General features: G+C 39.3%; 1 protein-coding gene across 1 annotated transcript; it reads right to left on the bottom strand.

Annotated features, from left to right (window-relative positions):
• Positions 1-10,894: 10,894 nt before the first annotated feature.
• LOC140241904 (alpha-(1,3)-fucosyltransferase 7-like) lies at positions 10,895-12,331 on the bottom strand. Its single transcript, XM_072321652.1, has one exon. It carries the CDS (start codon positions 12,329-12,331, stop codon positions 10,895-10,897), a length of 1,437 nt encoding a protein of 478 aa, XP_072177753.1.
• Positions 12,332-12,599: the final 268 nt, after the last annotated feature.

The following is a 12,599-nucleotide window of genomic DNA, read 5'->3' as shown; positions in this document are numbered from 1 at the left end:
CGTCCGGGCGAGGTTTTTTTTTCTTCTCCTTCTTCTTTTTCTTCTTTTTCTTCTTTTTCTTCGTCGTTTTTTTTTCTTCGTCTTCTTTTTTTTTCTCGTTTTTTTTTCACGTTTTCCTCTTGCCCCCCCCCCTAGATACGCCACTGTTGGTAGTTGATACTACTATTAATTAGCATGCAATGTGACTATAATAGGCTGCAGCGCAGCATGCATTGTACACACATAATATTATACAAATAGTGAATGGTCACGAGTGCAATGGTACGAGATTTCGCACGAGGTGAAAGATAGAGGCGCTCTATTCAACGAGGCGAAGCCGAGTTGAATATTGCGCCACATCTTTCACCGAGTGCGAAATCTCGTTCCATTGCACGAGTAAAGACCATACACTATTTGATTTATACAACGTCCAAGTAGATCTTTTTGGTCTAAGTAGGCCTAGAAGTCTATATATGTATGAAAAATATAGCTATACTTACATGTGGATCCACTGCGATTCTCTTTCTGGCTTGTGCAATGAGTGTAGATACAGGTCACAGCTATACTAGCGCTCATACACGTACACTAGCACTACGTAGGCCTACGTACGCGCATGCATGTACCGCACACGTACCTGCGCTAGCTGCATGCGATCCTAAATATGCAACACACAGTACACGCAGTACCGTACAATTTCTCGAACCGTGGAATAGAACGAAAAAGTCGAACCAAGTTGCACGCAAAAATAGAACCAAAATTGCACGGCGCGCGCGTTGAATGGAGTATTCTGTACGAGCTGAAATTTTCGCGTACAGATATTTTCGCGAATTGCTACTTGGAGAACATTTTCGCGTGTTGTTAATTTCGCGGTTGCGAGGGTCTAACTGAACTTAGCTATTAGCGCGTTGTTATTTTCGCGTGTTGTTATTTTCGCGGTTCAAAGGCGATTCGCGAAATTCGCGAAAATAAAACCACCGCGAAAATTTCAGCTCGTACAGTACTTATTTAATATCACGTCACCAACAATCCTCCAATCAAATCACAAGGATCTACTTGGACGTTGTATAATATGCATCATACACAATTTACGGTACCGCGTACGGTATAATACCGGTAAACGGTGAACATTATGCGCAATGTATCTTCGCGATTCGGCCAGAAAGCAAAGCAGGGATCGGGAATGTCTACTGTTTGCGCGTCAGCTTCGCGCGCGGTGCAGTAACGTAGTATTAACACGTACTGCACACGAGTTCTTTAGTGCGTATAATAAGAGGGGTGTTGAATAGCTCAAACACCTCCCTTTTGCCCAAGGGAGGTGTTTGAACACCTCAAACACCCCCATTTTGGCAAAGGGGGGGGGGGGTGTTTGAACACCCAAAACACCCCCCTCGGTACGCCCTTGGTTATAGGGATATAGAAATTCTGTTTGCATGAAAATCAACTGTTACACTCGCTCTGAGGAATCATACACCAAACCTATCGTCTCGAATGCTGGGGTGTCCATGCACTCTCGAGCAGTGTCACGACATGCTCCGGTGACACGCCATGCTCCGCCGACGTTTGCTTCCCGACATATTATTCCCCGACACTTTCTTCGAAGATTCGCGCCGCCGACAGTGTTCTGCCGGCTCTAACGAAGATTTAGCTAATGATAATGATATAATAACGTTCGTTTTCATGAATTCTGTGTAAAACTGTGACAGTCTGACTATACTGTTTATATATCACTTAGAACCTATTGTGTACAATATTGTTGTTTATTTCTTTTAAGAGATAAAATTGGGTTACGATCGAATCATTAGCCATAGAGTAAATGTCTCATTTATTAGTATCCGAAAATGCTACGAATTATCTATCATAATCATAGGCCTACTGGTCAGTTCACGTAGTCAGTCAAGGGTCTCGTTCACTCGAAAAAAAAAAATGAATAAAGAATTACAATCATCAAGTCTTCCCGCTATTGTTTTTCGTTATGCCTATTTATTTTCTTCAAAGTTTAATTTCTAATGCAGTGATGGGATAACCATTTTAATTCATTTAATTTACCGTTAGTAAGACTTAAAAAATTAAATTCATTTACATGACTCACAGGATTGTTCCGCATGAATCCCAATGTGTGCTACAACTTAACTTCACAAAGTTAGTCATTCATTCCTTAGAATAGCTTATATAATACATTTCGTCGCCTGCTCCCACATGAAGAGCTTTCATGAAGGTGTCACGCTTATTGTTTATATTCTGTATGGAACTCGAGGACTGGGGGTCATCCCACTAGACCGACACCCACGAGTCATACAGCCCACGAGTTTGAAATTGAAAACAGGCCCATGAGTGATACAGCTCACGAGTCATACAGCACATGAGTTCGACAGATACAACACGGCGCGTAATGTGTCGGTCTCGTGGGCCTTGTTGGCTTTGTGTCGAACTCATGGGCTGTATGACTTGTGAGCCGTATGACTCGTGGGCTGTATGATTTGTGAGCAGTGGCGTATCTAGGGAAAACGGCGCCCGGGGCAAGCACGAAAATTGCGCCCCTAATTTCTGAAAAAGTGTTCAACCCCAACCCCATCCCGGTAGGGACTTTAAACAAGGTCCACATGATGCTTTTTCAAGCACTTAAAAGGGATCTTTTGAGGGTGACATAATGAATTTTGATAGATTTTGGCGAGCGAGCGCAGAGAGCGAGCCGAAAATTTTTGTATTTCAGCTTACAAAACATGGAATTCTTGTCATTTTTTGCTTACCAAATCTTACAATTCTAAACATAGTGACGGCCTTATAGATAACGATTTATACCAAAAAACTGAGGACTTTGAAAAATACTCTACATTAGTACGCGCGAGTGGGCTGAATTTATATATGTCCTCGTCATCATCACGTATTGTTCTTATCTTTTTTAATATAAATTTTGGCGAGCGAGCGCAGCGAGCGAGCCGAAAATTCTTGTATTTCAGCTTACAAAACGTGGAATTCTTGTTATTTTTTGCTTATTAAATCTCACAATTATAGTGACGACCTTATAGATAACGATTTATACCAACAAAGTAAGGACTTGAAAAAATACTCTAAATTAGTACGAGCGAGTGAGCCGAAATTTGTATATTTCTGCGTCATCATTACGTTTTTTTTTTCTCATCTTTTTTTTTTTTGTTTTTACGCCCCCTCCCCCGTATGTTCAAAACCGTTGGCGTCCTGTTTTGATAAAATCGGCGATCGCTTCAGAACGAATGAAATTGCAGACGCTGCTCCGTGTAACATTTTTCCTGCTAAATATAAAATGACATGAGTGAACACAATAGACATTGTCATTTTGTCCGCGTCATCGTCACATTTTGTCCTTATCGTCTTCTCTTTTTTTATACAAATTTTGGCGAGCGAGCGCAGCGAGCGAGCCGAACATTTTTGTATTTCAGCTTTTAAACCATGAAACTCTTGTCATTTTTTGCTTATTAAATCTTACAATTCTAATCAAGATAATAGTGACGGCCTTATAGATAACGACTTATACCAACATACCGAGGACTTGAAAAAATACTCTAAATTAGTACGAGCGAGTGAGCCGAAATTTGTATATTTCCGCCTTCTTTTGATCGAATTGGCGATCGCTTCAGAACGAAAGAAATTGCAGCCGCTGCTCCGTGAAACATTTTGCCTGCTGAATATAAAATTACATGTGTGTGAACACAATAGACACTGTCATTTTGTCATCATCACGTTTTGTTCTTACCTTCTTTTTTATATAAATTTTGGCGAGCGAGCGCAGCGAGCGAGCCGAAAATTTTTGTATTTCAGCTCAACGTGGAACTTTTGTGTGAACACAATAAACATTGTCATTTTGTGCGCGTCATCATCATGTTTAGTTTTTATCTTGTTTGATTTGGTTTTCTGCCCCCCACCACCATTCTCCCTCCCCCTTCCGGGCGAGTTTTTTTTCCCCCTTCTTCTTCTTCTTTTCTTTGTTTTTCTTCTTCTTCTTCCTTTTTTTTTTCTTCTTCTTCCTTTTTTTTTCTTCTTCTTCTTCTTTTTTTTTTGCGTTTTTTTTTGCGCCCCCAAGGAGTGGCGCCCGGGGCACGTTTCTTCTTCGTTTTTTTTTTTTGGGTTTTTTTTTTTTTTTTTTGCGCCCCCAAGGAGTGGGGCACGTGCCCCCCTTGCCCCCCCCCCCCTAGATACGCCACTGCTTGTGAGCTGTATGACTTGTGGGCTGTATGACTCGTGGGTGCCGGTCTCGTGACGTGCACCCGCTTTCGGGAGCCGTGTTCTCTTCAACACAGGCCTTGTCTAGTTGCTGAAGAAGACTGTGCTTTGAGGACGGGTAAACCGAATGTCACAGTACTTTATTATAGTAACCACGCGGGTTTTTTTGTTTTTGTTTTTGTCTTTTGGTGTTTTTTTCAGTATAGGGAATGATACATTATTTTTTAAAGTCTTGTTTAGATTTTGCACTAGCGGTTAATGTGCAAACATTCTCTTCCAAAGTTTGAGCACAAGCAGAATTGGAAAGAGAAGGAGAATATGTCCTTCTTTACTATATACTCATTGTGTGAACATAATTGTAAAAATTAACATGTCTTTGTTAAATTGAAAGACACGTCAATTGTTTTAGACTTATAATTTATGGACCCTATAGGAGAACAGATCTATATAGATCTGAAATGTTCTATTTACTGTTTCAAATATCATTCCTTACTGCATGTCAATTTGTTTTCATTATGTTTTGATAAAATAACTTTGATTCTCGTCTCAGTTATGTTTCTATTCTCGTATGATTTTAACGTTTCGGAAATAATTTTTAACAAAACAACAAGATAATGTTTCTCAGTTTGTTTGTGGCAGTGTTGCTTGCATGCGGTGTGTTGATGTTCATACTTTAAGATGCTTATCATAAGGAGTATTGGCATACTCCGTATGAATGTGTGTCATACCAGTGTGCGTAGAATGAGAGAATAATACCCTTCTCTCCTTGGGGCAGAGATAGCAGATGGGCATGCCAGTGATATTCAAGTGATGCTTTTCCTTTTCCACATATACACCGAGAATTTGTTCACACCAACCACAGTGTAAACAACACTATTTTAATTATGATCCAACTCCTGCACTTTCAATGTTCAAAGTTTGCTAGCCTCTCTCACGTACTCTGCTGTAAGGACATCGTTCATATTCGACCTGAATTTATACGTGATGCGATGCTATCAATTTAATGTTCCTATATATTGGATTAGAGGACGCTAAAGATGAATGACAATACTGTGTATCCCATATAGCTTGTTTTAACTGTCCTTCTGCTATCATGTGCCTTAAAGGAGATGGCTAGTAACTGATCAGTGGGAATCAGTGGGAATGCTGGGGGATGATTGTTCCAATCCTTGTGGGATTCATTTAAGTGTACATTACATATCTATTGTTGTGTGGAAATTATTTGCTTCAGAATGGTATCATATTCAAGTAATGTGCAGTTTAATGTTTCGGGGGGGGGGGGGGTGTTTCATAAAGCTGCTCGTAAAGTTACGAACAACTTACGAGCGACTGGAGATCAGTTCTTGTGCTGAATTATGGAAATTCTGATAAGTATAGCACAACAGAACTGATCACCAGTCGCTCGTAAGTCGTTCGTAACTTTACGAACAGCTTTATGAAACAGGGCCCAGGTTAGCATGTCTGTACAGTGACGGGGCGATCATTAACGGGCCGTTAACGATCGCTCCGTCACTATATATATATATATATATATATATATATATATATATATATATACACACACACACACACACACATATATATATATATATATATATATATATATATATATATATATATATATATATATATATATTTATATATATACATATCACGAGCTAGAACAACAATCTAGTACAAAAGAGAAAAAATGTACTGTTTGGTGGAGCAACAGAATCGGCAACCATAAGCCTTCACGTTATCACAAGGTTCACTTTCTACACTTTATAGAGCAAGCCTTTTTTTAACGTCGTAAATAAATGATAAATATCTGTATAGAATGTCGCGGCATGCACAGAAATATTGATTTTCTTTGAAATAAGAATGATTTTGCCAACCCCGCTCAAGCTTGAAAGTTATTTGCCTCTCGTGCATAACTATTACTTCCGGGTTAGGGAACATTCTTCGTGTGCATGCACCTCGCCACAGTTCAAGTAGCCCGGTTTGTATTTGTATTATCAGCAAAAAGATTAAAAATCTCTTTGGTTTGTATGCGCTGAATGGTGAGTGAGTACTCTCTATAGTGTAATACACAATGTAGCATACAATCTCTTTGGTCTCTCTACTGGTAAGAACTCTTTGTTACTGGAAAGTTCAGATCCTGAAAGCCACTCTGTTACGCCTATATGCTGATATAGATTTCCTTCCCCCATCTTAAAATAATATCCCTATCTATCAATATTACATCCTAAACTTTAATGAAAGAATCCCCTTTAGCTAAGGACCTTTGGATGTCAGAATAACCGAGTGTTCCTCATAATGTAGGTTTTGTGCTAGTACATGTACTATTTGTTGCTTGTCTTGCCATGCTGTATACCTTGTAATACACTCTATCACGGCATTGTATTTTGGTGTGTATCACAGTGATACTATTAATAGTTTATAGTATATAATGGTTCGAAATGACTAAAAGATGATAGTTAGTATTAGCCCAGGTTAGTGGATTATGTATTTTTGGTTACTCCCCTATGGAGGTAACCCCAGTAGAGTTTTACCCTCCCATTATCCATGGGCATCACGCAAGACACACCCTATCATAGGCGTTAATTTGGGCGATACCAAACACAATATCCTAAATGGTGACATGATTTATTGAGAAAAAACAACAACCATTAAGAGAAGTTATGTCTTGCAACTGATTGACAAATTGCCCTACATCGACGTATAAATACACACTGAATTGATCAGTATTTTAGTAGTAGCCATGATAAAAAATCATGGGCGTTTACATACTCGAGCAGGATTCGAACATATACCTCCTGATCACCGGACAGGCGTCATCTCCACTAGACCACCGAGCTTTCGCCCGGCAGCAAGTGTTGGTTCTAATTTTTATAGCGTACAGCGGGTACTGCGTAATCATTCAAATTCATGAAAATACATAATTTACGTCGATATAGGGCAATTTGTCAATCAGTTGCAATGAAAACACCTCGACGGAAGAATTTCATGAATTTGAAAAAGTTACGTCTTTAAAGAAAAATTCTAATGAATTCAGTCAAACAAATGTCAACAATAATATTGATGACTTCTGTAGATGATCACCCTCATGTTACCCCAAATGTTAAAAACTTTGTTTGTGAAATACAACACCAAATTAGCGATTGAAACGACAAATAAACGATTGAAAAAATAAATAAATAATGCATGAAAGAAAAGTCTGTGCATGATAATTGATGCATTGAGCGACGTCCCGGGGTAACACCCTTCTGCCACTTCCCGGGGTAACATCCTTCTGACACCTCTCGGGGTAGCATCCTTCCGTCACCTCCCAGGGTAACATCCTTCTGCCACACCTCTGCAAATACAAGTATTCCGTATGTTACATTTTTTTTTATGTTTTAGCCTTCATAGGCCCCTGAGGCCAAAATACATTTTCTTTCAATAAACTTCAGAGTTCAATGTTTAGTAAAAGGGATCCGGAACATGTTTAAAAATGGTTAAAGAGGGCGTTCATCTGGCGCTCTTATCAACACGCATCCGTACGAGACTCGCTTCTTAAAATACCTTTAGGAATATAATGATAAATTTCTCTCTTTTATATATATATTCTCTCTCTCTCTCTGTATATGTATATGGGAACAAGATAACTTTTCTCGCACCTTATAAATAGAGGTATTAAGGGAAAATACCATGTCGAACCGTCTCTTTGCTGGCACAGACATAAAACTATTATGTCGAAACAAATTTACTCCCCCCCCAAAAAAAACAAAAAAACAAAACAAAAACAAACATACTTATATAAATTCATATTACACCCTTGGGCCCTGAATGTTTCACCTTTATTCAAACAACATGACAATGACGGTCTGGTGTGGTAAATGACAACTGTCAAATGTTTCTGAATATCACTCGCATCAATGAAACTGTACTGTTTTTGTTTTTTGGTTTTTTGCCTCCGCCAACGAAGTGGCCGGAGGCATTATGTTTTCGGGTCGTCCGTCCGTCCGTCCGTCCGTACGTCCGTCCCGTTTTGTTTTTGTCGATATCTCAAGAACCGTGAGGTGGTTTTGCATCAAACTTGGTATGAGGGTATATCCTGGGGGGATGATACTTTGTATCGATTTTGAAAAAAAGGTTGAAATTTCATGTTTTTCTCCATATCTCGCAAATGGTTCAAGGTATCTGCATGAAACTTAGTATATATGTATGTGCCGATGGGCAGTGATTATCTAGGGAAGTTGGGGGTCATGGGTCAAAGGTCAAGGTCAACTCCTCAAAATATCACTACTTTCCTTATATTTATGCAATGTCTGAAGGACTTTTTTTTTTTTAAACTTGATGTATGCATGTATAACCCAATATATATTCTGTGGGAAGTTTCTTGCCAAGAGGTCAAAGGTCAAAAGGTCAAAGGTCAAGTGAAAGTGCTAAATTGCACTTCTTCCTCCATATCTCAGAAGTAACTCAAGGTATTATCATGAAACTTACATATTTATGCATGTTCTACCTAACAGTGATTCTCTTTGGAACTGTGAGGTCAAAGGTCAAATGCCAGGTTTAGATTATACTATTTTACCATTTGATACTGAAATTATACTTTTTCTCAATACCTTGAAAATTACTCAATGCATAAACTTATAAAAGGGTCAAAAGTCAAGTAAAAATCATCAGTTCCCCCAAATACCTGCACTCTGATGTTTTAATCACTCATCCAATTGAACCTAGTTCTAGGAAAGTGAACATTCAGCACATTTGTTGCAAACCTGTCATTTTAATATTTTGCCAATTGTGTGAAACTGTCATCACACATTGTCAAGACATTGTACTATAGACCTATTAGGAGAACCATGCATAATGGCGGAGGCATACACCAGTCGCCGTAGCGACATTTCTAGTTTTTTTTTTTTTTTTAATACTTTCACACACACACACACACACACACACACATACATTTGATTTGATTTGATGTATTGGTTCATGCTTTATCATTGAACATGCAAATACATACACATGTATATATACATTGTTGGCACCTGGTTGGTGCCATACATAATTATACATAAACATTAGTTATCAAAGTAAGTTTTTTCACTGCTTTCATTGCCTACATATCACACACACATACACTCACACACGAAAACACACTCGAGAACACACAGATATACATACTGACTCACGTGCGGACGCACACACGTACATGATCATGTTCAAAAAGGCAAATGGCGATGAACAGGAAAACAGAGCGAGAGACTTGTATAGAGGAATGTCTGTCAGACTGGTATTAATTCTGTCATAGTATATAGCTGTCGTCTATTTCATTGCGTGGGATCTCTTGGACGACTAGGCCTACCAATGTAGATTTTTTCGACAGTCAGAGCAAATCAATGACAACAGCAAAGGACTGAATAGCAAGCAGTATTTGGGCTCCTAAGATAGAAACAGTACCATTGAAGAATCAGCTTTAAAGACACTTCACTATACGGCACAAGACGAGATTGTCAAGGAAATTAATGATTATTTTGTTCGTGATTGTTTACTGATTTAGAATCGCGTGTATGCAATGATATGCGTCCATAAGACGTGACAAGACTGATTTCTTCCGTGCTGAAATCCACCTTGTAGATATATCAGAAAAGGTGAATATTGAGATGTAAAACATTATGTCTGATTGGCTTGTAACATTTCATCAAAAAATCACGCTATCACGTCTGAGTGCCGACAACTTATAAATCAAAAAAAAAAAAAAAAATAAAGGACTACCTATACAATATGATCATAATCATACAAAAAATCTTGTCAAATTCGGAAACTACGCGCATGACAACGATGGGTCTAAAATCTAACCGATGGCTCTTGTCTATACCTAGGTGATTTTCTTTTCTTCCTTATTTCCGAAATAATGACATTATCAAATCAACGAGGGGCACAAAAAGAATATCATATATACACATAAGTAAATGAAGATGGGAGATTTCCCTAATTCAGCTATATCAGTGAGACGCAGCTAACTTCCTGTGGGTGCGGTAATTAACAGCCAGGTCAACAGCCAACACATGTATTTTAGAGATAAATGCGAGGTTTAACTGCGAGAAGATTAATGTCGCGTCCTCGCAAAAGCGTGATGTTTTACAGGAATGCACGAAAAAAAAAAACAACAACAAGAGAGAATAAAACACAAGGCAGTGTCGATTCTACAGTACGTATAGTACATACATGTAGCAGTGACGCGTATACGTGAGTGATCTGTAGAAGTTAAATATTGCATAATGCCTTCTAAACGAGGTTATTATGGCAGATGAGCTTTGGAGCACTTTTAGATATAAATGTTCATTATTGAAGACATTCTAAAGAATATCATGTCTTCGCTTTAGCGGAATAACCTTTTCTATGTCTAAAGTGAGAACAACAACAACAACAACAACTACAACAACAACATGTCATGACAATCTCTTTCCAACAGCAGTTACAAGCGATACTTTTCTACTGTTTCAAATGCGTACTTGAGACACATGCACCGATGAATATTGTGCCGTCTCATTATAAAAACAAAATACCCTGTGTTTAAGTGCGCAAACAAAAGAAATTATGACATCATGTCATGACAATGCTCTTGTGAAAATTCTCCAAAATGAATTATAGCCTTATGTAATTATTAAGATTACTTAAAAAAAAAACGACAAACAAACTATGAACAAAATGTAGACACGCAAGGGCAGTCCAAAACAGTGACCATGCACTATACTCTCACGTCGATGTCCATCACTGTTCTGGGCTGTTTTTCTCGATTGCACATACCATTCCACCAGTCATAAAAGTTGGGATGCTGATTTTTCCATGACCATTCTTCCAACTTTAGACTCTTCTTGACAAGCGTTCTGATGATGTAGCACAACATCGGTGGCGACTGTACCCTATTGGTGAGGATCCGTGATGACTTCTGAACCCTTCCCAGCCTCCTCCAGGCGAAGTATTGAAGATAAAGTCGATCGTCATTATCCAGGAGGTTTATGTACTTGGTGAAGTCCTTTAGGGAAGGGAAGTCGTCCAGGTGAATAAAGGAATGTGGGGGAGCGAATCGTTCGTAATCTTCTTTGGGAGCTCCATAAACGATCGGCACTGAGCCAAACGACAAGGCATTGAACCAGAACTTTTCCGTGATATACTCGGGACACAAGCTGTTCTCAAAAGCAAGATAGAACTTGTAGTGTTTGGTGAGTTCCCTGCACAGGGATTCGTATCTCGGACACTGCTTGGTTCCGCATCTCCCAAAGGTGTCAATAGGAAGATGCTGCTGCAGGGCATTGACCAGGGCATGACGCCCCCAACTCGTATTATTGCAGTTAGAAGACATCCATGCCATTAATTTCTTCTTTTGCATGACAGCCGGTTCAGACTCGCCAATTCTTGAATCTAAATAAAAGTAAGCTGGGGCAATGTCTGCATCGGAAAGATACATGATTGATAAGTTGAAAGGGTTGCCATACTCACGAGGCGGAGAGAAATCTGGCCAGTGAATAGGACTCTCTTTAGAGTGAACTACCCAGAGCTGACCCGCTGGTCGTCTGGCAATCAAACGCTGCCAATCGCGTCCTTCAGGTAAGAAAATAACCACGTCACTTTCCAGCAAATCTTCTTCTTTGGAATGAAACTTGGTTTGAAATCGGCAACCAGAAAAGCGACAAGGAAATGTTACCCATTCCATTGATCTGTTCCCAATAGTGTTCTTACACATTTCTGAGCACATTTGGAGTATCTTAACGACACATTGTCTACCTTCGGTATCGTCTTGTGCCTTCGCCTCATTCACGAGCTTGTTGAGCAGTCGATTATCAGTGTATGGGGTGTAATAAGAGACTTCAGACAATAGTTCATTTAGTGTTTTGTCTGCTAAATCACTTCCCCGCAAATTTCTCTCAATGTCGATGTTCCGCTGCTCGGTATCTAGAAGACCACGCTCTAAGGTGAGGTTATTCATTGCAGGAATGACTTCATAGTTATCGATGTCGTCTGGTATGGACCAACGAATGCGTGGCTCAAGTTTGACACGGGGTGGCGTTTCTCTATGTGTTTTAGGTCCATACGTTGTTACCTGCCACCTCACGATCCGTACACATAGGATTAGTGCTGAGATACACAGCAGGTAAAAGAAGGTCATGAGCGAACCCTGCCTCATGTTGGCCCAAGTTGAATCACCACCTCGGCTTACCTGTAGTGCGATATAAAACAACATCGACAGGAAGAGGTGACGTTACGTCCAAGTGAGTTGTTCAATAAATTCTATGCGCGTGACGACAAAATGTTACACACACACACACACGCACACACACACACAGATCTACATAAATACACTCAGTAAATAAAGAAAATAAACACTATCAAAATTACATTTCTCAGATAATATTTCGCTAAAAGTTAATGTATTATATACTATATTAAAGATA

Source organism: Diadema setosum, chromosome 18 (assembly GCF_964275005.1).
Source record: "Diadema setosum chromosome 18, eeDiaSeto1, whole genome shotgun sequence".
NCBI classification, from domain to species: Eukaryota; Metazoa; Echinodermata; class Echinoidea; order Diadematoida; family Diadematidae; genus Diadema; species Diadema setosum.
The sequence above is the reverse complement of the archived record's forward strand: the minus strand, read 5'-3'. Positions and strand labels throughout refer to the sequence as shown.